General features: G+C 37.8%; 1 protein-coding gene across 1 annotated transcript in view; it reads left to right on the top strand.

Moving 5' to 3' along the window:
- The window catches only part of ACOT7 (acyl-CoA thioesterase 7), a 1,060,649-nt gene that overhangs the window by 550,151 nt on the left and 482,730 nt on the right, over window positions 1-27,768 (top strand). Inside the window, exon 4 of the mRNA XM_053690394.1 lies at window positions 13,881-13,972. Coding sequence (XP_053546369.1) covers window positions 13,881-13,972 — 92 coding nt within the window. The remainder of the gene's footprint in view (window positions 1-13,880; window positions 13,973-27,768) is intronic.

The raw sequence follows: 27,768 nt of genomic DNA, 5'->3' as shown, positions 1-27,768 counted from the left end.
TAATATATGTTGCATAATTAACTCACATTCAAATGTTTTGCTTTATTATCTATATTGAAAAAATTGCACAATTTTACCTTGCATTTGTCGCTTGCATAATTTACAAAATTATTTATTTTCAGGCGCATCTATTCAGTAAGCGAGTTGTCCGACAGGCTTACTTCTATGTGAGCGGTACACGCATGCGCATTATAACGCAATGATCTCTGCACTGCAAAACAAGTAAAAGTTGAGTCTCATGATTCAAGGTTTACTTGATATACATCATTGACAACCTTGCGCAGGTGCTGTTTGTAATCCCTGTCGGTACGCAGAGGTTCTAATATGTAGAGCGGGTGGAACCGCAATACACTTCACTTTAGTGCTTTGGGAAAAATTGAGGGGGCGGAGAAAACAAGTGCTATCAAAGTGCTTAAAAAAAGTAAAAAAGTAAAAACTTTTTGTGTGGTTAGAATATTTAAAGTATGCAAAATGGAAATGTTCAATCGTAAATAAGCGGCGTTTACCATCACTTTCAGGGGACAGTACTTGTAATTATAAGAAATTTTTGTTGTGTTTCTATATAAAATAACCTATCGACCAAGTCTAAACATTTTTAAATCAAAATAACTGCAACCGCCATTTGCTTTTTTGGAGGAGCCAATCTTGGCTTTAGTCAGCAGACAAGAAGACAAGCCATAATCATAATGTAAGTATTAAAGTGCATTGTAGCATGGTTAGGATTGAAAAGTCACCAGGGTGCATAAAGTACATTGTTTTGCAGTTGTTATCTGGCAAAACCAATTGCTGACAAATATGTAGCAGAGTTAGCCATGAGACATCTGTAGGGTGCGTTCTGAGAATTAAAAATGGACTGATTTTCAGAGCTTAATTACATGAAAGGAGGCAAAATAAATAATTAAAATATAATATAAACTCTGATTTCTTCCTAGACAAGAGTGGCATTCTTTCTGCTTTTCCTTTGTTGTGTCTGGACTGCCATTAACTATGCTAAGATATGGTGCTTGTATACTGACATCTTTATCAGCAGCATTCTCCAGCACATCAATAAATCATTCTTTCAGTTTTGCTGTGCTGCTGCTGCTTCTTGCTATTAGATATGTGTTCGAGCTTTAGTGTTAGTATTCTTGGCTAGTCAGCAATTTCTCTGTAGTGGGAGATTTCAGTGACCATCAATGACCCATTTTTTATAGTGACTGTCACCTGCATTTATACAACACATTTTACTGTTGATTTAGAGGTTTTAGTTGACAAAATCAATATAGTGGATCAAAAAAAGAAAGGATCCTCTACATCAAGTTAACCCTCACCAACATAATAAACCCTAACCACTAATGACCTGGCTCCCACAAAGAGCAATTATCCCTTAAAGGGACACTGAACCCAATTTTTTTCTTCCATGATTCAGATAGAGCATGCAATTTTAAACAACTTATTTTCTTTGTTCTCTTGGTATCTTTATTTGAAAAAGCAGGAATGAAAGCTTATGAGCCGACCCATCTTTGGTTCAGCACCAGGGTAACACTTGCTGATTGGTGCCTAAATGCAGCCATCAATCAGAAAGTGCTATACAGGGTGCTGAGCCAAAAATGGGCCGGCTCCAATGCTTGCATTCCTGCTTTTTCAAATAAAGATACCAAGAGAACGAAGAAAAATGTATAATAGGAGTAAATTGGAAAGTTGCTTAAAAATTGCATGCTCTATCTGAATCACGAAAGAAAAAAATTATATTCAGTGTTTCTTTAACACCCAACAGACTCTTTACATTATTCCTTATAGTACAAACACCTTCCTATACTCTACCCCTCACCATACAGATACTACCTTATACCATCCCCGACAACATATACAACAGTATAGTATCTCCTTACTGCAAACAACCCCATTTAATATTACCCATCCTCTATGACCTTCCCATTGCAAGTACCAAAATCAACCCAATTCAAATTGTCTAATCTACAATATAAAATAAATAAGGGGCTGTCAGAGCTGATTCAGAATAAGGAAACTGCTGCTTCAAACACCACGCTGAACTGCCCTAAGACATAAACGCAGCATTAAACTACATCAGCCATAGTTTCACAGGGTGCAGTGAAATCCTTACCAGCAGCACAACGCTAGCAAAATCACGATAAATAAAATGTATTCCTGTCAGAGGGGTTTAAAAAGCAACTTTTATTTCAGCTCCTTAAAGTGTGGGTTAAAATGACAGTTATGCATTTCACGCTGTACTTTAACATATTAAAAGCACAAGAGTGCAAAACCTTAGCTCATAACTTAAAAAAGTGTGATCTCTAAAATATTTCCAATAAATTCTATAAACACACAAGGATTCACCACATATTTCTAATTATATATTAATGACTTATTTGATATATAGCATAAAGAAAAGAAAAGGGGAAAATGTCTATATATCAATATTGTGTCAAAATCTGATAACATTTAATAACTAACCAATGAAATACAAATGATCCCATTCGATATTAATAGCAATGAAGAACGTGTTTGTAGCCTATATATCAAGAATAATTCTCTTTTTTTACACCTGTGTAGGGAGGGGAAGGGACTTCGCAATCTCAATAATTTGCACTGAGATATTTGTAATATTCATCATATAAACACCAATTGTCATGCAATTGCTGAATCCTCATTTTTTAATGTTCGTGCACTCTATTTTGCCAGCCACTTCAATAACAAAATTGACTCCACCAGAAATGAAATAAGCTCTCAAGATACTACCAATCGCCCACCCCCTCAAAAGCTCACAATCATCCAAAACCCAAATAGCCATAGATTTAGCTCTTTTGCCCCTGTTACAGAGGAAGAAATTTCTGCCCTTATACTGCCCTCCCACCTCACTACCTGTCCCCTTGACCCCATCCCCTCACAGCAACTCCCCTCCCTCTATTCTACCGTCACCCCTATGCTCACACACATTTTCATCCTCTACCTCAACACTGGTTTATTTCCCTCATCTATAAAACATGCACTGGTCACACCTATCCTCAAAAAACCTTCCCTCGATCCAACCTCCCCATCCAGCTATCGTCCTATTTCCCTACTCCCTCTTGCCTCAAAGCTCCTTGAAAAACTAGTATATGCACATCTATCCATTTTCCTTACATTAAACTCTCTTCTTGACCAACTGCAATCTGGATTCCGTCCCCATCACTCCACAGAGACAGCAATTGTCAAGGTTACCAACGACCTAATTACAGCAAAATCCAAAGGCCACTTCTCTCTGCTTATCCTCCTTGATCTGTCTGCAGCCTTTGACACTGTAAACCACCCTCTTTTGCTCTAAACCCTGCATTCCTTCGGCATCTGCGACACAGCTCTCTCGTGATTCTCTTCCTATCTATCTAACCGTACCTTTAATGTAGCCTTCTCTGGAGCATCCTCTGCCCCGTTACCACTTTCTGTTGAGGTACCTCAAGGCTCTGTCCTAAGTCCCCTTCTCTTTTCAATCTACACTTCATCATTAGGTTCCTTAATAAAGTTCCACAGGTTTCAATACCATTTGTATGCCGATGACACCCAAATCTACCTCTTCACCAGACCTACCTCCTTCCTTACTAACCCGTGTCACTAACTGTCTTTCTCATATCTCATCTTAGATGTCCTCTCACTACCTTAAGCTAAATCTCTCCAAAACTGAACTCCTTATTTTTCCCCCTTTTTTCAAAATCTCCATCCCCCAATTTTCTATAACTGTTGATAATTCCATCATTACCCCTACTCCACATGCCCAATGTCTTGGGGGTCACACTTGACTCAGACTCTTCTTTCACTCCTCACATTCAGTCCTTGCCTAAAGCCTGCTGCTTCCACCTTAAAAAAATCTTTAAAATTAGACATTTCCTTACACAAGACACAACTAAGATTTTTAATCCACTCTCTCATCCTTTCCCGCCTCGACTATTGCAACTACGTCCTCTCTGGTCTACCTAGCTGCCGCCTAGCTCTTTTACAATCCATAACGAATGCCACTGCCAAGCTCATCTTCTTTACACATCGCTCTTCATCTGCTGCACCTCTCTGCCAATCCCTTCACTGTCTTCCTCTTGCCTCCAGGATTAAACACAAAATCCTCACTCTGACATACAAAGCCCTCAACTGCACTGCTCCCCACCCTACATTTCAGACCTTGTCTCCAGATACTCTCATACTCTCCCTCCCGTCCCCTTCGCTCTGCTCACAATCTCCTCCTCTCCTCCTCTCTTGTTATTTTCTCACATTCCCATTTACAAGACTTCTCCAGACTGGGTCTCATCTTGTGGAACTCCCTGCCTTGCTCCAGAAGACTCTCCCCTAGTTTTAACAGCTTCAAGCGCTCCCTAAAGACTCTACTATTCAGGGATGCATACAACCTACACTAACCTTTCCTAAATCCATTGATTTGCGCGTGAGCTTTTTAGAATGTAAGCCTATGAGCCCAGCTGTTTGTAGATAGCCTTAATAAGAGCCGCTTACAACAGTGCAACTCTCGGCAGGGCCCTCTATCCATCTGATCCCTTTAAATATTATTTTGTATACCGCCTATGTTTATAGCGCTGCAGAATCTGTTGGCGCTCCCCAAATACCTGATAATAATAATAATATTCCTGAATTCACGTGAGGTCTGACCTACATACTGGAATGAGCAAACCCTACACTCCAAGAGGTAAACCACCCACTTGGTCTTACAATTGGCATAAATATGTATGTAACAAATATCTACATGTTACCATGCTTTTAAATGAGTTGCTCATAGCAAGCACACAAGTATATAATTAGAACTAAGTGGTAAATCCTTGTGAGCTTTTATAACTTATTGGACATATTTTTTGCATCAACCATGTTTATTTTATGAACTGATGTATTTCCCACTTGTACCTTTAAAAAATTAATTTATTGTGGTTGGTTGATGATACCTTTAAATGGGATGTGTTGTAACAACTGCAATATCTATGAGTAAGCGCTAGTACACTGTGAAACACGTAACAATTGCCCTTTTAAATATCATGTTAAAATGTTTTTTTAAGAAGCTGAAATAAAAGTGGCTTTTTAATACGTTTGTTAACTCGTGCAGAGATTACTTCTGTTTATCACCATTTACACCTCACTTGAGGTCTGGTTGAAGAACGTTTTTCTACTGCCTCTTCATGGCCATCAACAACATGTCCTGCTTCCTCAAGCCTTTGCCACGCAAAGTATTTCGTTTTATAGGGTTTGAATGATGTCTGTAATTATAGTTCAACTTTCCAATTTAAAGTTCATCTAAAAACTGTCATTCAAAGTTATTATGTTTTACGAAACTAAATGATGGTTGTGCAATCTTTATATGTTTGAATATTGCTTGTGAGTCTGGTTCTCATCCTAACCACAATAAAAATATCTACACAAATCTATTATATTCATGACATTTAATAGAATTCTTTTCTCTAAGTGGACTGTAAAATATTTGCATACAATGGAGCCATATTGGTCTGAACAAAATAAAATAAAATGTATCTGTAACACAAATGTTATAATAAATGCAATTGCCAAAAAAACTATCTTGATATTGTTTTTCTCAGACTTCAAGCTTTAAGCATCATAATGAGTAGCATTAAATACATTTAAAAAATTTAGGGCAAGATTACAAGTGGCACGATAATGATAGCGCGGGACACGATAGGCTATCGTGCTAAAAGTAAGCTGTTTGCAAGCTTCGGGTTGCGCTCGTATTACAAGTTGAAAGCAAACAGTTTTTGCTTGCACGCTAACGTGGTGCACGTAAAAAGCCAAACATAGAATATCGCACGTACGATAACTTATTCCCCCATAGAAGTTAATGGAGCTTAAAAAGTGGAAGAAAAACACTTGAGCGCAAACCCAATCACATATTCTCAAGAGCGCTAACCCAACATGAAAATATGAATAGAATATTATTAATTCATAAATATATATATATATATATATATATATATATAAGTAAACAAAATCAGATGCACTCTCAGGTCTTCCAAAAGATTCTTTAATGGAACGTTTTCGGGGTTCACAACCCCTTCATATATATAACTAATCAGCGGGTAAGCACCGCTAGACGCAATATTGCGACAGATATGTAGACAGTTACACTCCAGTTTCAAGTAAATGTGTGAAGAAGAAAGGCATACGAAACACACTCCAAGTGGCCCCAGGTACAAGCTGCAGACTTATAATTTGGTGAACTATACGAACCACTTATAAACTAGATTGATAAGCGCAGCTTCATCACTTTAAACTTTGCCTAATAAGACCATGTCAAAGTATATAGTTTGGGCAGGACTGTCCTATGCATTATCAGAGGAGCGAAGATAAGGAGGGTAGAGAGAACAATTAAACAATTAAATAATAAAAAAGAAGGCGCCACCATAGTGCACAATCAGATGTGTAAAACACGCCAATAAAACAAGTAAGACCATACTTACAAGATATATGACACTTGAGAAGTGTCACAACCGCCTTCTGGACTGTTATAGAGTCGTCCAGCTCACTCCCACTTGTTCGTATGTAGTAATCTTCTCAATGTGAGAGCGGCGATGAGAAAGGAAAGTTGTATCCAGCATCCGTTTCACAGAGCCGGCTCGTCCTGTAATAGCCGTTATCGCTATAGATACTATGTATCAAGTGGAAAAGTGAATAAAAAATAGTTCGTGGCAAAGTCTTGTAAAAGCAAACAGACTTTATTTTGAGTACAAAAGTTAAAATGGGGAGAGAGTAAGCGCTAAAAAGCTTAAAAGGCTAGTAAAAGGTACATTTTAATACATATAAAAATTTACAAATGGCAATCAGACGCATGGATCCATGTCTGACTTAACAAAAAAAAATATATATATAATAAACTAATCTAAAAATATCTAAAAATATCCAATGGAGTATAGCATGTGACGCTGACTTAGTGAGCCAGTGATGAGGAGTTAGAAGGACATGTACATTCAATAATATAAACAACCTAAGTGAGTGATTGAGTGCACACAATAGCTTTCAACAAAGAAAAATAGCATTCACAAAAAAGAAAAATAGCATTCACAAAAAATAGTGTTCACAAAAATTGGCGTACATAAAAAATGTTCAAATGTTCAACCGGTTATATGTAAGTGAATCCAGTAGTGTTTCCTCCAAAGTGACGTGTAGAAATATAACGTGAAGTCAATAATAGTAGAATGTAAACATTGAGTGGGTCAAATTATTGTGGTTCAGCTGCTAAATTAAAAAATTGTAAATCCGTGAGGTGTATAAAAATAAAAATAACTTGTGAAAAAATCCACGTGGAAAACTTGAATTCAAATGATAAACAAAGGTCAAAAATCAAAAGACAAAAAATCAAAAGACAAAAATATCGAAAGACAAAAATAGAAAATCAGTGATAATATTAAAAAGCACTAAAGATCTAATGAAAACAAATCCTTAATTCAGATGTTAAAAATCCTTGGTAAGATCCATAACAAACAAATACATTGATAAAATACCTAAAAGGGAACAAAAGAGAAACAAATAGTGCAACACTGTATATGATATATAATATAGGTAATTAAAACCAAGCTCACCAGTATGCCAACGCGTTTTGGCCTAGACTAGGCCTTTCTCAAGACTATACTGTATCAGAAAATCTGGGAGCTTTAAGTAGGGTCAGTGTTGAAATGATTGGTGCTGTTTTGGCGCCCTTTCCTGTTTCACCCATTGCATCTCTGGGATATTTCCTATGTTATGTTTCCTGTTTCACCCATTGCATCTTTGGGATATTTCCTATGTTATGTTTCCTGTTTCACCCATTGCATCTCTGGGATATTTCCTATGTTATGTTTCCTGTTTCACCCATTGCATCTCTGGGATATTTCCTATGTTATGTATATGTTTTCCCATCTTAAAGGTTAATTGGTTCCTATTATTACACAAATTCTAGTATAAATCTAGATTTTCCTATTTATTTGTTTTTTATTTTCATTATTAGGTAATAGTAGCGTTTTGTCAATGTTGTTATTATTATATTATGTGTTAACTCAGTTAGTTTTCTGGGCGGGTTTCCCCTTTCTTTGGGTTCTAATTGCTTATTTATTTACATGGACTGGTTCTCATTTATGAATTGCCCCTGTTGATGTCAAAAACTTAATTTCCAATGCAATCTTACTTTGAAAATTGCTATGACCGGAAGTGGCCTGGTATCGCGGCATCAACTTCCGTTTTAGCTTTTGGGAGACATAGTTAATTCGATTCACCGGTCTCTATCATGTTACCGGAAGTTCTTTGGTCCACCGGTCTGCATCACATAACTTCCGGTCACATGATAGAGACCGGTGAATCGAATAAACTATGTCTCCCAAAAGCTTAAACGGAAGTTGATGCCGCGATACCAGGCCACTTCCGGTCATAGCAATTTTCAAAATAAGATCGCATTGGAAATTACGTTTTTGACATCAACAGGGGAAATTCATAAATGAGAACCAGTCCATGTAAATAAATAAGCAATTTGAGCCCAAAGAAAGGGGAAACCCGCCCAGAAAACTAACTGAGTTAACACAGAATATAATAATAACAACATTGACAAAACGCTACTATTACCTAATAATGAAAATAAAAAACAAATAAATAGGAAAATCTAGATTTATACTAGAATTTGTGTAATAATAGGAACCAATTCACCTTTAAGATGGGAAAACATAAACATAACATAGGAAATATCCCAGAGATGCAATGGGTGAAACAGGAAACATAACATAGGAAATATCCCAGAGATGCAATGGGTGAAACAGGAAACATAACATAGGAAATATCCCAAAGATGCAATGGGTGAAACAGGAAACATAACATAGGAAATATCCCAGAGATGCAATGGGTGAAACAGGAAAGGGAGGTGCCTCTAAAAATGGCGCCAAAACAGCACCAATCATTTCAACACTGACCCTACTTAAAGCTCCCAGATTTTCTGATACAGTATAGTCTTGAGAAAGGCCTAGTCTAGGCCGAAACGCGTTGGCATACTGGTGAGCTTGGTTTTAATTACCTATATTATATATCATATACAGTGTTGCACTATTTGTTTCTCTTTTGTTCCCTTTTAGGTATTTTATCGATGTATTTGTTTGTTATGGATCTTACCAAGGATTTTTAACATCTGAATTAAGGATTTGTTTTCATTAGATCTTTAGTGCTTTTTAATATTATCACTGATTTTCTATTTTTGTATTTCGATATTTTTGTCTTTTGATTTTTTGTCTTTTGATTTTTGACCTTTGTTTATCATTTGAATTCAAGTTTTCCACGTGGATTTTTTCACAAGTTATTTTTATTTTTATACACCTCACGGATTTACAATTTTTTAATTTAGCAGCTGAACCACAATAATTTGACCCACTCAACGTTTACATTCTACTATTATTGACTTCACGTTATATTTCTACACGTCACTTTGGAGGAAACACTACTGGATTCACTTACATATAACCGGTTGAACATTTGAACATTTTTTATGTACGCCAATTTTTGTGAACACTATTTTTTGTGAATGCTATTTTTCTTTTTTGTGAATGCTATTTTTCTTTGTTGAAAGCTATTGTGTGCACTCAATCACTCACTTAGGTTGTTTATATTATTGAATGTACATGTCCTTCTAACTCCTCATCACTGGCTTACTAAGTCAGCGTCACATGCTATACTCCATTGGATATTTTTAGATATTTTTAGATTAGTTTATTATATATATATTTTTTTTTGTTAAGTCAGACATGGATCCATGCGTCTGATTGCCATTTGTAAATTTTTATATGTATTAAAATGTACCTTTTACTAGCCTTTTAAGCTTTTTAGCGCTTACTCTCTCCCCATTTTAACTTTTGTATTGTTAGCCTACTAGGAGGCTATATAGTTAGTAAGCTTAAGGCCCTGGGTGTAGCGCTCGGTCCACTTCTCCTGTCTTTATTTTGAGTACAAAAGCACAACGTTTCTTGGTCTCTCCTGACCGTTTCCTCAGATGCAATATACATACTGATTTGAACCACGAACTTTTATTGCCGAGTTTTTCGGCGTCTCATAAAGTGAACAGCGCATGCGTGAAGGTGTAACCACTAGTAGAGCTTCCATTGGTAACTAAATATCCAATGATATGTGCAAAAATGCTCGGGCCTCTGAGTGTAATCCAATCATTAGCGCTAGCAGGTAGGAACTACCATTGGTGAGTTACCAACCAATGATATGTGGAAAGTGCTTCTCGGGCTTATATGTATATACAAACATAAGCGCTAAAGGAAAATATGTATGGATAGTATTGATAGTTATATTAGAAATAAACTAATAAACTAATAGTGTATATATGTCCATAACTTGCTGATACTTGCATACTGAACCATTCGGTCACTCTTAGTGGTAACACCTACACCTCCACTTTAACCCTATAACATACATGTGGTTAAACCGGAGTGTCACTACTTGCGTAAGGACTGTCTAGCAATTTACAGTTAACATCGCTAAACATCCTCAACTTAACATGCATCTCGCTAGAAAAATTCTAAACCTCATGTTAATGGTCTAAAAAATATAAAAATCGTATTACCCAAAAAATAATGTGTATTAACCAAAAATTAAAAAATTGTCATAACAATATTCATATAAAAACCAAGATCTCATGGTATTAGACCCCTCCAATCAGGCAAAAAAATAAAATATTAAAATTAACTATTTATTCCACAAATGCAAAAAAAAATATATATATATGCACATCCACGAAAATGAAATTCATATACATACATATATATATTCTACCCACTATACATGAAAAACTTAACATGCAATCGGCATTGATGTACATTATTGTATACATAGCATATATTTGTACAAAGCATACAATTTGACATGCAATCGGCATTGGTGTACATTATTGTATACATAGCTTATATTTGTACAAAGCATATGTTGTAGTTCCACATAGTGTGGTCGAAGTCACATATAGCTCCTGTGATAGATGAGGACTACTAAAAACCTCATGAGCACAATCTATATATAATGTATGGACAACGAATAGATGCTTAAGGATATATTAAAAAACCATAAAAAATCATAAAAAAGAATACCTAAAATAGACACAAGATTAATTAAAAGCTGCCATATCAATGTTGGCATTGAGACCACAGGGAGACAAACTTTGGAGTTTCCATATCCAGAAAGTCTCCCTTTGTCTCAATTGTAAAAACCTATTTCTGCCCCACTTGGGTAGGATTTGTTCTAATGGAAAAATAGAAAAAAAGTCAGAAGGTGCAGTATGACATTGACTGGCATGTTTGGGGACACTGTGGTTCTGTATATTCTTTTCTATATTTCTTTTGTGTTCCCCCCACCTCTTCTTGAGAGGCCTGGAGGTCCTCCCCACATATTGGATCCCACAAACACACTCCAACAAATAAATCACGAAGGGAGAATCACACGTAAAATGTGAATTTATATTTAATTTTTCCTTAGTGGCAAATGAAGTAAATTCAGTTCCATCTACAGTGGTGTGGTTTGGTTTGTTTTTTTGACCACATTTGTCACTATTATAATTGATTTATTTATCAACTTATAGGTATTATCAATCCTACCAGCATCATGCATTATATGTTTATGTTTATATAACTTTTTTTCACAGGTATTTTGGCGCACTGATTTATTTTGTATTTGTATTTTTCAACAATTAAACAATTACTAAGGACAACCATAGGATTGTGCTATATACAGGGCAAATGTGTCTCTAAAAGTGCAGTCCCGCTTATGATATAGGTCTTAAGCTATTAAGTAGTTTTCGGGGAGGTAGTATTGTACAGCTTTGAGAGAGCTAAAGTATACTCTAGTTGTGCATGGTAACCATCATGGGGGAATCTCTGCTCAGACAAAACATGTGCTGTAGCAGGTTTCAGGCATTGCCAACTATGTAGGTGAGAAAGAACTAGCTAAACAAGATTTATGATTAACATTTAAACACCAAATGAGCTTAGGAATATGAGCATAACTGTAGGATGTTTAGGAGACAAAATGCTTACAATACAGTAAAACAAATAGGCACAAGAAATATAACTACGCATTCTTAACTTACATGATGAGAAGAACAAACCTATCGCACAAAAAAGCATTCTGGGTTATATAAGTTTTATGGCAGAAAGTGAAAGTAGTCCCAAGCCAGCTAAATAGTGTCTGTATAGTAAGAGCCCACCTCGAACACTCCACTCTGCTGCTTTATGTTATTAACTAATCCATTAGTGTTATTTTACTTCTAGGGAAAATAAAGTTTATGTGCCCTGCAAAAGACAAACTTTTAGTCCAAGCGATTCCCAGCTTCATCGCAAGAAACAGAGTCCGGTAGATCTTGGGTTTGATGTGGTGGACTCAGGGAAACCTGTCTGCCAGTGGCAGTAGTTGTGGAGTAAAGTGAAATGTGGAGTAGCCGTTTCACTCGTCCCCTGACGGTGTACATTTACCTAAGGAGACTCGTGTAGTGCTTTCCATGCAGGACTATAGGAGTAGGTACCGGCTTTACCGGGATTGCTGCCTGATCTATACACTGTAAATTGTCGGACTCTGAACTGGAAACGCCTCTTCTGAACTGTCTCCACTAAGGTAGCGCGGTCGGTAGGCTTGCATAGGCAGTGTTGATGAGGCTTTGCTCCTCGTCCTCTCCACAACATGAACCGCTATGTCACTTAGCCTACTTGGCCCTCGGAGCTCTCGGAGGAGGTCGTTGAATTGGTCATGCAACTTTCTCTCCAGAGCCGCCAGTTTGCCTCTGATAATAGCGGCGACCGTCCGTGCATCCATACCAGGAGTGGGGGAGTAGAGGGGTGTAGTAGTACTGGTCGTTGCCATTAGAGAAGTAGTGCAGCTAGAGTGTGACTGTTAACCCTCGAGGATCGAGGGGGGGATGCTTGAGACTTGTGCTAGGCCATAGCCATTGATCATAATAGACTTGGTCAGCGTCCTATACATTTTTATACCGCAAACTTTGTGTCGATCAGCTCAGTAGGATAAGAAGATATCAACTTTGTTAAATTTATTCACAGATAAGGCAGTAGGCTAGCCTTCATCCATAAATTAGATTTCCCTTAGCAGGAGCTCCACAGATATGCGTCTGATCATGGACGCTGCCCGGACACGCCCCCCTATATGTGTATATTTGTCTGTAAATAAATATATACACATTTGAATACATAAATACATGTGTACACATACACACATATATTTTTACATATATATACATACATATACATGTCTAAAGATGGATATGTATGTCTATGTTAAAGCCCTTTGCCTGCCTTTTTTTTCTAACCCCCGAGACCTCATATCTTTGAGTCATAACTTTTTGTGCAATATTTTTTTTAAATAATTTTTATTAGATGTGTTATTTTTAGTGTAACTGTACTTTGTAGTGTATTTTTCATGTGTTTTTTTACACTTTTGTTTCGCAAAACAGTTAACCAGAGCTTTGAGGTTGCGCTAACATGACGCGCGTTAACTTTAATTGTGCTAATGCAATCGTGTTTACTTTTAACTTGTAATACGAGCGAAAAATCCAACGCACTCGTAACCTAGCCCATAGTGGGTTGGAAAAGGAGCTAGAAACCGCTGAAGCTGAATTTAGATTTCTCTAATGACAACTCTTAATTGTTTGGAATTGATAACTTTGTATATTAAATCCAAAATCATTTATAAAATGTAATATTTTTCTGTTAATCTATTGCTTTTGTCCCTAATAATATTGATTTTACTTTTAACAATTTTCATATTAAATACTTTTCTAACTTTTGCATTTACTTCAAGTATTTAGAATGTAATTCCTTTTAGTTAAAATTTACTTTATATACTAAAATAATATCAATTTTCTGTATTACATTTTTAATTTCATTTTTTTCATATAGGTACTAATAAATTGACCAGCAGGGCGAGCTTATGGTATGTTCCTTTGTCTCTTACAAATGTGGAAAAAATTATTGAAGTTCCTCCAATTCAGGTAAGATAAATTTCTCAATCTACCTGTCTATCTAATCTATCTTAATATAAATGATCAGCTAGCTTTAAGCCAAAAAATGAATAGTGTGTATCAGTGTTCTTCTCCGGTTCTCAAATGCCCTTTATAGCCTGTATTTTAAATGAAGATAGTTTTGTACTGTTGATCAAAGATAAAAAATAAAAATAAACCATAGAGATTATTATCCTACAGTCTAACGGTTTAAGGAGTTTGTCCAATTGTTAAGAATATTAGAGAAGGGGATAGACTGGACAAACTCCAAATCCCCAAGGTGGATAAATATGAGACATGATGTGGATTTATTTATGGATTAAAGAGTGTCTAATTTGGCATATATTTAATTTATTAATGCCACTATACCCCCCATTGAACCTTCTTAAAATACCATTAGACTGTAGAAAAATAATCTCTATGGTTTCTTTTTATTTTTTATCTTTGATCAACAGTACAACACTATCTTCATTTAATTTATTAATTCATCCAATACATTAGTTGTGGAAAGGCAATATTGATCCAACCTAGTCTTGTGACAAGACAAACCTAAAATTGTTAGATACTTATATTTTATGATTAATTCTTATTTCTTTTTTTTCATTTATCACTTTTTGTTAATTCCACTATGTATTAATTTGTTTTTTATTTTTCATTTTAAGATCTAAATATTTAACTTTTTAGTAATATAGAATTCATTTTAAATAAGGAAAGCAAGGAATACATTGCTAAATTCACAGTTATGTTTTAAGGTTATATTTATTCATCTTTATTCCTTTTTTTTTTATTTATTTTTTTTATTTTAATATTATGATGACTAATTATGTACACAGCTAAATATTAATGCCAGGTACTATTTTTGCACATAAAGGGATACTTAAAAATAAACTTTCTTTCATGTAATTGGCAAGAGTCTATGAGCTAGTGACGTATGGGTTTGGGATATACAATCCTACCAGGAGGGGCAAAGTTTCCCAAACCTCAAAATGCCTATAAATACACCCCTCGCCACACCCACAATTCAGTTTTACAAACTATGCCTCCCTATGGAGGTTGGAGGTGGTGAAGAAAGTTTGTGCTTGATTTTCTTCTGTGATATGCGCTTCTCAGCATTTTGAAGCCCGATTCCTCTCAGAGTACAGTGTTTCTCAGAGGGATGTGAAGAGAGTATCACCTATTAATTATATGGTTTTCCTCACGGGAAATCTTTTCAAAGGTTCTCTGTTATCGGTCGTAGAGATTCATCTTCTACCTCCCTTTTCAGATCGACGATATACTCTCATATTCCATTACCTCTACTTATACTGTTTCAGTACTGGTTTGACTATCTGCTATATGTGGATGGGTGTCTTTCGGTAAGTATGTTTTCATTACTTAACACACTCTCAGCTATGGTTTGGCACTTTATGTATTAATATAAAGTTTTAAATATATGTATTGTACTTATATTTTCCATGAGTCAGGTTTATGTATATTTCCTTTTGCAGACTATCAGTTTCAAAATTGGGAAACATATTTAGGAAGTAATCTTTTCTTACCTGGGGTATAGTCTTTTCTTCAAATTGACTGCTTTTTCATAAATTTTTGTGGGCAAAATTAGGCTTGCGAGGTCGCCAAATTCTGATATTTGTTGCGTCATTCTTGGTCTGATAATATTTTGGCGTGAAGGTACTTTCGTTGACGCAAATTCGTCATTTCCGGCGTCTTAGTAGACTCCAGGTTTTCTTGCACAAGGTTGCGTCATTTCCGGATGTTGTTAGTGCCAAAAAAATTAATTTTGCGTTCTGTGTCATACTTGGCACCAAATAATTTAATTATTTAAACCCCACTTCCTGTATGCCTCTTGCTTTTTTTATGCTCAGAGGGCTATGCTGTTTGCATTTTCTCCTGTTAAGTGTAGTCAGTCCACGGGTCATCCATTACTTATGGGATTATATCTCCTCCCTAACAGGAAGTGCAAGAGGATCACCCAAGCAGAGCTGCTATATAGCTCCTCCCCTCTACGTCATACCCAGTCATTCTCTTGCACCTAACTAATAGATAGGACGTGTGAGAGGACTGTGGTTGTTAAACTTAGTTTTTATTTCTTCAATCAAAAGTTTGTTATTTTAAACAGCACCGGAGTGTGTTGTTCTTTCTCAGGCAGCATTAGAACAAGAATCTACCTGAGTTTGTGTATGATCTTAGCGGTCGTAACTAAGATCCATTTGCTGTTCTCGGCCATTCTGAGGAGTGAGGTAACTTCAGAACAGGGGACAGCGGGCAGGGTTCACCTGCAAGGAGGTATGTTGCAGTATATTATTTTCTAAGGAATGGAATTGACTGAGAAAATACTGCTGATACCGATGTAATGTAAGTGCAGCCTTAAATGCAGTAGTAGTGACTGGTATCAGGCTGATATGTATGTATGTTTACACTGAGGTATTTCTAGGGAATGGAACTTCACTAAGAAAATACTGTATACATTTAACTTATATTTGAGCCTCCACTGCAGTGAAAGCGACTAGCAGCAGGCTTATTAATAACATTTCATAATTTTATATTTAAAACGTTTACTGGCATGTTAATCGTTTTTCTCTGAGGTACTTGGTGATAAAACTTTATGGGCATTATTTTTCCACATGGCTGTCGTTTGTTTATGAATAAAATCAGTTTACTGAGCTTCCCCACTGTTGTATTATGAGTGGGAGGGGCCTATTTTGGCGCTTTATTGCGCAGTAAAAATTCAGTCACAGTCTTCCTTTTTCTTCCTCCATGATCCAGGACGTCTCTACAGAGCCCAGGGGTCTCCAAAACTAGTTTTGAGGGAGGTAATCACTCACAGCAGACCTGTGAGACTGTGTTTTGACTGTGATAAAAACGCTTATATTAAATTGTTATCCGTTTTTGGGTACTAAGGGGTTAATCATCCATTTGCTAGATTTGTTCCCTATGCTGAATCTGGATCAAGAGACCAGAGATTCTCTTCTATGGTGGCTTTCTCGGCCACATCTGTCCAGGGGGATGCCCTTCAGCAGGCCAGATTGGACGATTGTAACAACAGACGCCAGCCTGCTAGGTTGGGGCGCTGTCTGGAATTCCCTGAAGGCTCAGGGATCATGGACTCAGGAGGAGAAACTCCTTCCAATAAACATTCTGGAATTAAGAGCGGTTTTCAATGCTCTTCTGGCTTGGCCTCAGTTAGCAACTCTGAGGTTCATCAGGTTCCAGTCGGACAACATCACGACTGTGGCTTACATCAACCATCAGGGAGGGACAAGGAGTTCCCTAGCGATGATGGAATTCTCAAAGATAATTCGCTGGGCAGAGTCTCACTCTTGCCACCTGTCAGCGATCCACATCCCAGGCGTGGAGAACTGGGAGGCGGATTTCCTAAGTCGCCAGACTTTTCATCCGGGGGAGTGGGAACTTCATCCGGAGGTATTTGCCCAACTGCTTCGGCGTTGGGGCAAACCAGATCTGGATCTCATGGCGTCTCGCCAGAACGCCAAGCTTCCTTGTTACGGATCCAGGTCCAGGGACCCGGGAGCGGTACTGATAGATGCTCTGACAGCACCTTGGGTCTTCAACATGGCTTATGTGTTTCCACCCTTCCCGATGCTTCCTCGATTGATTGCCAGGATCAAACAGGAGAGAGCATCGGTGATTCTAATAGCGCCTGCGTGGCCACGCAGGACCTGGTATGCAGATCTAGTGGACATGTCGTCCTGTCCACCATGGTCTCTGCCTCTGAGACAGGACCTTCTGATTCAGGGTCCTTTCAAACATCCAAATCTAATTTCTCTGAGGCTGACTGCATGGAGATTGAACGCTTGATTCTATCAAAGCGTGGATTCTCGGAGTCAGTGATTGATACCTTAATACAGGCTAGGAAACCTGTTACCAGGAAAATTTACCATAAAATATGGCGTAAATACTTGCATTGGTGCGAATCCAAGAGTTACTCATGGAGTAAGGTTAGGATTCCTAGGATATTGTCTTTTCTACAAGAAGGTTTAGAAAAGGGTTTATCTGCTAGTTCGTTAAAGGGACAGATCTCAGCTCTGTCCATCCTTTTACACAAGCGTCTGTCAGAAGTTCCAGACGTTCAGGCTTTTTGTCAGGCTTTGGCCAGGATTAAGCCTGTGTTTAAAACTGTTGCTCCGCCGTGGAGCTTAAACTTAGTTCTTAACGTTTTACAGGGTGTTCCGTTTGAACCCCTTCATTCCATTGATATCAAGCTGTTATCTTGGAAAGTTCTGTTTTTAATGGCTATTTCCTCGGCTCGAAGAGTCTCTGAGTTATCGGCCTTACATTGTGATTCTCCTTATCTGATTTTTCATTCAGACAAGGTAGTTCTGCGTACTAAACCTGGGTTCTTACCTAAGGTAGTCACTAACAGGAATATCAATCAAGAGATTGTTGTTCCATCATTGTGCCCTAATCCTTCTTCAAAGAAGGAACGACTTCTGCACAATCTGGACGTCGTCCGTGCCCTGAAATTTTATTTGCAGGCAACTAAAGATTTTCGCCAAACTTCTTCCCTGTTTGTCGTTTATTCTGGACAGAGGAGAGGTCAAAAAGCTTCGGCTACCTCTCTCTCTTTCTGGCTTCGTAGCATAATACGTTTAGCCTATGAGACTGCTGGACAGCAGCCTCCTGAAAGAATTACAGCTCATTCTACTAGAGCTGTGGCTTCCACTTGGGCCTTTAAAAATGAGGCCTCTGTTGAACAGATTTGCAAGGCTGCAACTTGGTCTTCACTTCATACTTTTTCCAAATTTTACAAATTTGACACTTTTGCTTCGTCGGAGGCTATTTTTGGGAGAAAGGTTCTTCAGGCAGTGGTTCCTTCCGTGTAAAGATCCGGCCTGTCCGTGTACTTTTAGCTTTGGTATTGGTATCCCATAAGTAATGGATGACCCGTGGACTGACTACACTTAACAGGAGAAAACATAATTTATGCTTACCTGATAAATTCCTTTCTCCTGTAGTGTAGTCAGTCCACGGCCCGCCCTGTTTTTACGGCAGGTCTAAATTTTAAATTAAACTCCAGTCACCACTGCACCCTATAGTTTCTCCTTTCTCGTTTGGTTTTGGTCGAATGACTGGGTATGACGTAGAGGGGAGGAGCTATATAGCAGCTCTGCTTGGGTGATCCTCTTGCACTTCCTGTTAGGGAGAAGATATAATCCCATAAGTAATGGATGACCCGTGGACTGACTACACTACAGGAGAAAGGAATTTATCAGGTAAGCATAAATTATGTTTTTTTCCCATTCCTGAAACTGCCATATAAGGAAATTGATAATTTTGCTTTATATGTGTTTTTTTCTCTTACATTTGCAAGATGTCTCAATCTGATCATGTCTCAGAAACCACTGTTGGAACCCTGCTGCCTGATAACAGTTCTACCAAAGCTAAGTGTATCTGTTGAAAGTTAGCGGAGATTATATCTCCAGCTGTAGTATATAACAGTTGTCATGCTAAGTGTTTATATGCAGAAAATGTATCCATCAGTACTAGTACAATGCCTGTTGTTCCTTCAACATCTAATGTACATGATATTCCTGTGAATATAAAAGATTTTATTGCTGATGCGATTCAGAAGGCTTTGTCTGCTATTCCGTCTTCTAATAAATGTAAAAGGTCTTTTAAAACTTCTCATAAGATTGATGAAATTTCAAATGACCGACAACATACTGAATTATCCTCCTCTGATGAGGATCTATCTGGTTCAGAAGATCCTACCTTAGATATTGACACTGACAAATCTACTTATCTCTTTAAGATGGAGTATATTAGTTCCTTTTTCAAAGAGGTGTTGATTACTTTGGATATTGAGGAAACTAGTCCTCTTGATACTAAAACTAGTAAACGGTTAAATTATGTTTATAAACCTCCTATGGTTACTCCAGAAGTTTTTCCAGTTCCTGATGCTATTTCTGATATGATTTCAAAGGAATGGAATAGGCCTGGTACTTCTTTTATTCCTCCTTCTCGGTTTAAAAAGTTGTATCCTTTGCCAGCAATTAGATTGGAGTTTTGGGAAAAAATTCCCAAAGTTGATGGGGCTGTTTCTACTATTGCCTTTAGATAGGAAACTTGAATCTTATCTAAAGAAAGCTTATTTATTTTCTGGCTACATTCTTAGGCCTGCTATATCCATGGCTGATGTTGCAGCTGCATCAACTTTTTGGTTGGAAAGCGTAGCGCAACAGAAAACAGATTCTGATTTGTCTAGCATTGTTTGCTTGCTTCAACATGCTGATCATTTTATCTGTAATGCTATTTTTGATATCATCAATATTGATGTTAAATCTATGTATTTAGCTATTTTAGCTAGAAGAGCTTTGTGGCTCAAATATTGGAATGCTGACATGGTATCTAAGTCTAGATTACTATCTTTTTCTTTCCAAGGTAATATTTTATTTGGTTCTCAGTTGGATTCAATTATTTCAACTGTCACTGGGGGGAAGGGAGTTTTTTTACCTCAGGATAAAAGATCTAAGGGTAAATCTAAAGCTAATCGTTTTCGTTCTTTTCGACAGAATAAGGAACAGAAAGCCAATCCTTCCCCCAAATAATATGGTTCCAATTGGAAACCTTCAAGTTGGAATAAATCCAAGGCTTTTAAGAAACCAAAGCCAGCCCCCAAGTCCGCATGAAGGTGCGGCCCTCATTCCAGCTCAGCTGGTGGGGGGCAGATTAAATCTTTTACAAAACATTTGGGCAGATTCTGTCCAAAATCAATGGATTCAGAGTATTGTCTCTCAAGGGTATCAAATATTTTTCTGAGTAAGACCTCCTGTGAGAAGATTTTTTTCTCTCACACGTTCCAGCAAATCCAGTGAAGACTCAGGCTTTTCTAAAGTATGTTTCAGATCTAGAGTTTTCAGGGGTAATCATACCAGTTCCGTTTCAGAAACAGGGTCGGGGATTCTATACAAATCTATTCATTGTCCCAAAAAAAGAAAATTCATTCAGGCCAGTTCTGGATCTGAAAATTTTGAATCGTTTTGTAAGAGTGCCAACTTTCAAAATGGTGACTATAAGGACTATTCTTCCTTTTGTTCAGCAAGGTCATTATATGTCCACGATAGACTTACAGGATGCATATCTTCATATTCCGATTCATCCATACCACTATCGGTTTCTGAGATTCTCTTTTCTAGACAAGCATTACCAATTTGTCGCTCCTCCATTTTTCCTAGCGACAGCTCCAATAATTTTTTCAAAGCTTCTCGGTGCCCTACTCTCTGTAATCAGAGAACAGGGTATTGTGGTGTTTCTTTAGTTGGACAATATCTTGGTACTAGCTCTTGGATCTTGGAACTAGTGTTGTTTCTTCAAAGACATGGTTGGAGGATTAATTTACCAAAAAGTTCCTTGATTCCTCAGACAAGGCTCACCTTTTTAGGTTTCCAGATAGATTCAGTGTCCATGACTCTGTCTGTAACAGACAAGAGACGAATAAAATTGGTTTCAACTTGTCGAAACCTTCAGTCTGAATCATTCCCTTCAGTGGCTATGTGCATGGAAGTTTTAGGTCTCATGACTGCAGCATCAGATGCAACCCCCTTTGCTCTTTTTAATATGAGACCTCTTCAGCTTTGTATGCTGAATCAGTGGTGCAGGGATTATACAAGGATATCACAATCAATTAATATCCTTAAATCCCAATGTTCGACTCTCTCTAACTTGGTAGTTAGATCACAATCGTATAGCTCAAGGGGCCTATTTTGTTCATCCAACCTGGACTGTAATCACAACAGATGCAAGTCTTTCAGGTTGGGGAGCTGTCTGAGGATCTCTGACAGCACAAGGGGTTTGGAAATCTCAAGAGGCGAGGTTACCAATCAATATTTTAGAACTCTGTGCTATTTTCAGGGCTCTTCAGGTTTGGCCTCTGTTGAAGAAAGAATCAGACAGACAGACAATATCACAACTGTGGCATTTGTCAATCATCAGGGTGGGACTCACAGTACCCTAGCTATGAAAGAAGTATCTCGGATACTTTCTTAGGCGGAATCTCTTGTCTAATTTCTGTGGTACAGGTGTAGACGATTGGGAAGCGGATTATCTCAGCCGTCAGACTTTACATCCGGGGGAGTGGTCTCTCCATCCAGATGTGTTTATTCAGATTGTTCAGATGTGGGGTCTTCCAGAAATAGGTCTGATGGCTTCCCATCTAAACAAGAAACTTCCCAGGTACTTGTCCAGGTCCAGGGATCCTCAGGCGGCGACGGTGGATGCGTTAGCAGTTCCTTGATTTTACCAACCTGCTTATATCTTCCTGACTCTAGTTCTTCTTCCAAGAGTGATCTCCAAGATCATCATGGAACAATTGTTTGTGTTTCTGGTAGCTCCAGGATGGCTTCACAGGTTCTGGTATGCGGATCTTGTTCAGATATCCAGTTGCCAACCTTGGCCACTTCCTTTAAGACCAGACCTTCTGTCTCAAGGACCGTTTTTCCATCAGGATCTCAAATTGTTAAATTTGAAGGTATGGAAATTAAACGCTTAGTGCTTAGTCATAGAGGTTTGTCTGACTCAGTGATTGATACTATGTTACAGGCTTGTAAATCTGTTTCTAGGAAGATTTATTATCGAGTTTGGAAGACTTATATTTCATGGTGTTCTCATAAATTCTCCTGGCATTCTTTTAGAATTCCTAGAATTTTACAATTTCTTCAGGATGTTTGTATAAAGGTTTGTCTGCAAGTTCCTTGAAGGGACAAATCACTGCTCTTTCTGTTTTATTTCACAGAAAGATATTGCTAAGCTTCCTGATGTTCACTGTTTTGTGCAGGCTTTGGTCCTTATCAAGCCTGTCATTAAATCAATCTCTCCTCCTTGGAGTCTTAATTTGGTTTTGAAGGCTTTACAGGCTCCCCCTTTTGAGGCTATGCATTCTTTGGATATTACACTACTTTCTTTGAAAGTGTTGTTCCTTTTGGCTATCTCTTTTGCTAGAAGAGCTTCCGAGTTATCTGCTCTTTCTTGTGAGTCTCCTTTTCCGATTTTTCATCAGGATAAGGCAGTTTTGCAGACTTCATTTAAGTTTTTACCTAAAGTTGTGAATTCTAACAACATTATTAGGGAAATTGTTGTTCCCTCTTTGTGTCCTAATCCTAAGAATTCTTTGGAGAGATCCTTACATTCTCTGGAGCTTTGAAATATTATGTTGAAGCTACTAAAGATTTCAGAAAGACTTCTAGTCTATTTGTTGTATTTTCTGGTCCTAGGAAAGGTCAGAAAGCTTCTGCCATTTCCTTGGCATCCTGGTTAAAGCTTTTGATTCATCAGGCTTATTTTGAGTCGGGTCAGGCCCCGCCTCAGAGAATCACAGCTCATTCTACTAGATCAGTTTCCACTTCATGGGCTTTTAAGAATGAAGCTTCAGTTGATCAGATTTGCAAAGCAGCAACTTGGTCTTCTTTGCATACATTTACTAAATTCTACCGTTTTGATGAATTTGCCGCTTTGGAAGCAGTTTTTGGTAGAAAAGTTCTTCAGGCAGCTGTTTCAGTTTGATTCCTCTGCTTATGTTTTAATTTTTTTCTTTTCAATTATGAGAAAAACTTTTCTGGATGTGGATTTAATTTTTTCAGTGGAAAATGGCTGTTTTTATTTTTATCCCTTCCTCTCTAGTGACTCTTCTGTGGAGTACCACATCTTGGGTATTGCTATTCCATACGTCTCTAGCTCATGGACTCTTGCCAATTACATGAAAGATAACATAATTTACATAAGAACTTACCTGATAAATTCATTTCTTTCATATTGGCAAGAGTCCATGAGACCCACCCTTTTTATGGTGGTTATGTTTTTTGTATAAAGCACAATTATATTTCCTGTTCCTTTTTTGATGCTTTTTACTCCTTTTTCTATCACCCCACTACTATTCGTAGTCGAATTGTGGGTGTGGTGAGGCGTGTATTTATAGGCATTTTGAGGTTTGGGAAACTTTGCCCCTCCTGGTAGGATTGTATATCCCAAACCCATACGTCACTAGCTCATGGACTCTTGCCAATATGAAAGAAATTAATTTATCAGGTAAGTTCTTACATAAGTTATGTTTTCATGATTCATATAGAGCATGCAATTTTAAGCAACTTTCTAATTTACTCCTATTATCAAATTTTTCTCGTTCTCTTTAAAAAAGCTGGAAAGTAAGCTTAGGAGCCGGACCGTTTTTGGTTCAACACCTGGGTAGTGCTTGCTGATTAGATGGCTACATTTAGACACCAGTCAACAAGCACTACCCAGGTGCTGAACCAAAAATGGGCTTCTAAGCTTACAAATAAAGATACCAAGAGAACGAAGAAAAATTGATAAAAGGAATAAATTAGAGAGTTGCTTAAAATTGCATGCTTTATCCGAATCATGAAAGTTTAATTTTGACTATATTATCCCTTTAACTTTATTGTAGAACTATGAATTGCATATTTGTGAACAGAACAACGTTATAGTACAACTACTCCGTTATCCTAATAGATTACCTACTTGATCTGCAACACTGTGCACAAACAGTATCTGATAGAACAGCTGTTATTTGAGTTAAGTATGTATGTACCTATGATTGGACAATACTGTGGTTAAAAGGACTCCTCTGTTAGCATTTAATCATATCTGAGGAAGCGCATGTGCGCATGCACGAAACGTGTCAGTTCTTGGCGTGCACTTGGCGTGCAGCTTTACAGAACTGTATTATAAAGAAAGCGTAGGTACACTGAACAAGTTCAAATATTAAAGGGACATTCTAGTCAAAATTTAAATGCACATAGAGGAATTATTTATATGAATATATTATTTGAATATATACATACATTGGCAAAAATGCTTCTAGTAAAAGTTACCACTGTTTTAGTGTTAACATTTTTCTCTGCATGTGAGGCATAGCTAGATCTTCTCTGTGCACCAACATTTCAAATACTGCAGCTGCTCAGAGTGCCAGAGGGGCTTGTATTATGTCAGCAATTGACAAATTGAGTCATTACCAGATGTTACAAGCACATTAAGCTTCTTGAGCATGTGTTGGGTTTAAAATGCTGGTGCACGGTGCATACTTAAATACACTATTGAAATAGCTATGGCTTTTTATTAGAAGCATTTTTGCTAATACATGTATAATACAAAAATGCTTCTATTCACAACTGAATTGCATCCATGTGGTTTCCAATTTTGGCTGGAATATCCCTTTAACATAAATAGGTTGACCCCTTTTTAACTTGTTCTAGATAGCTATTTAACCACTTATGAAATATTAAAAAGAATGCAATGCTAATAGAAGAGAGGATTAGATCCACCACGTATTTGTTTATAATTAAATCAAACCTTTAATAAGCATTGAAAATCAATAGCTAAGTAAATAATGTATGAGAACAAAGGAAGAATAGGGGGAAAAAGGACCATTTAAATCTCTTTCCTCCAAACCTCCCAGCCCAGTGTACAACATATCATAAACTGGTGGTACACTCTCGATCTTAATCAGTCCATATCTGCTCAAAGAGAGTTTTAGGGGCCAAATTATCAAGTTCCAAATGGAACTTGATGCCCCTGTTTCCACGCGAGCCTCTAAAGACCGCAGCTCCATAACTTTTCCATTTGCTCTGAGGCTGTGGACATCAATCCACCCGATCCTATACGATCGAGCTGATTGACACCCCCTGCTAGCGAATCTGCAGGGGGCGGCATTGCACAAACAGTTAACAAGAACTGCTTGTGCAATGATAAATGCTGACAGAGTATGCTGTCTGCATTTATCAATGTGCGGCGGACTTGATCCGCTACATCGTATCATGTCCGCTTGTACTTTGGTAAATTGGACCCTTACGGCTAGATTTAGAGTTTTGTCGGTAACGACCCGCGTAGCTAACGCATGCTTTTTTTTCCCCCCCGCACCTTTTAAATACCGCTGGTTTTTAGAGTTCACAGAATGGCTGGGTTTTCAGTGCGTTAGGCTCCAAAAAGGGAGCGTAGAGCATAATTTACCGCCACTGCAACTCTCAATACCAGCGTTGCTTACGGACGCGGCCAGCTTAAAAAACGTGCTCGTGCACGATTCCCCCATAGGAAACAATGGGGCAGTTTGAGCTGAAAAAAAAACAAACACCTGCAAAAAAGCAGCGTTAAGCTCCTAACGCAGCCCCATTGTTTCCTATGGGGAAACACTTCCTAAGTCTGCACCTAACACTCTAACATGTACCCCGAGTCTAAACACCCCTAACCTTACACTTATTAACCCCTAATCTGCCGCCCCCGCTATCGCTGACACCTGCATCATTTTTTTTAACCCCTAATCTGCCGCTCCGTACACCGCCGCAACCTACATTATACCTATGTACCCCTAATCTGCTGCCCCTAACACCGCCGACCCCTATATTATATTTATTAACCCCTAATCTGCCGCCCCCAACGTCGCCTCCACCTACCTACAATTATTAACCCATAATCTGCCGACCGGACCTCACCGCTACTATAATAAATGTATTAACCCCTAAAGCTAAGTCTAACCCTAGCACTAACACCCCCCTAACTTAAATATAATTTAAATCTAACGAAATAAATTAACTCTTATTAAATAAATTATTCCTATTTAAAGCTAAATACTTACCTGTAAAATAAAATTATAATTATATTGTAGCTATTTTAGGATTAATATTTATTTTACAGGCAACTTTGTATTTATTTTAACCAGGTACAATAGCTATTAAATAGTCGCGGCTGGAAAGTGAGCGTTAGACCCTTTCCTGACTGACTCCAAATACCAGCGGGCGGTAAAAACCAGCGTTAGGAGCCTCTAACGCTGGTTTTGACGGCTACCACCAAACTCTAAATCTAGGCGTTAGAGTCCAGCATTAGAAAGGAGTATCTTCCCATTCAGTGAATGTAATTCATAATTTCCACCACTTTGCTGAATGTTGTCCAAAACTAGCAATGGCTAATTTGACCGCAGTAAAAAGATAAATATAAAAAAATAACCGTACGGCTTTTGTAACAGAGGGATCCCAATGTAGAAGTCTCTAGACTCAGATGTATATTTATATGAAAATTTCAGAGCAGGTGGTAACATTTTTACAATAAGGGAGTCAGGCAACCCCCCCCCCCCACCAAATATGTAAGATCCGCCCCTTCTATTGAACCCCCCCCCCCACCAACACAAGGGGGAGAAGGTACCAGAAAACCAATGTTTTTTTTAAACAGGGGTTAAGTACCATTGAGTAAGTATTATATTTAATACATTGTTACACAGTGGGTGTCATTTTTGGTTGGTAGTATAGTCCTGTGCCTTTCCAGCAAAGAAAGATCCATATGCAAATTAATTTCCCAGGTGAGTACAGGACTTGACTTCCCCGATGGTTGTGCCTCTCTTGAGATCTCATAGTAAACTTCCTTAAACTGAATAGGGAAATATGAATTATCCCAGGTGGGGATAAAGAAAGCGCGCTGAAAAACAAGTACAAAATATATAAATATGTTAACAAACAAAGTCAGTGTGTAACTCTACCGTAAACCGGCTAGTGAATATGTCCTTGAAAAAAGGAAGATTCCTGTGAGTTCGTTTCAATATTTTTTTCCCCTCTTTCCGGAAAAAACGATGGTAGATATTTTTCTTCTGAGATGCAATGGTAGCGTAAATGCAGGCAGCTCCTTTTGGTCCCAGAGAGTGGGGAATATACTAGTGCAAGAAGGAAAAAAGAGAGAGGGCGCCACAATAGCGTAATATTGTCTGGTATTGTGAGCAGCAATATATAGACAAGTAGTGTGCTTACCAGAACAAGAGGCACTGTACTATGACCAGT

Source organism: Bombina bombina, chromosome 8, assembly GCF_027579735.1.
Source record: "Bombina bombina isolate aBomBom1 chromosome 8, aBomBom1.pri, whole genome shotgun sequence".
Taxonomy (NCBI): Eukaryota; Metazoa; Chordata; class Amphibia; order Anura; family Bombinatoridae; genus Bombina; species Bombina bombina.
Note: the sequence above shows the minus strand (reverse complement) of the source record. Positions and strands in the feature narration are given on the sequence as shown.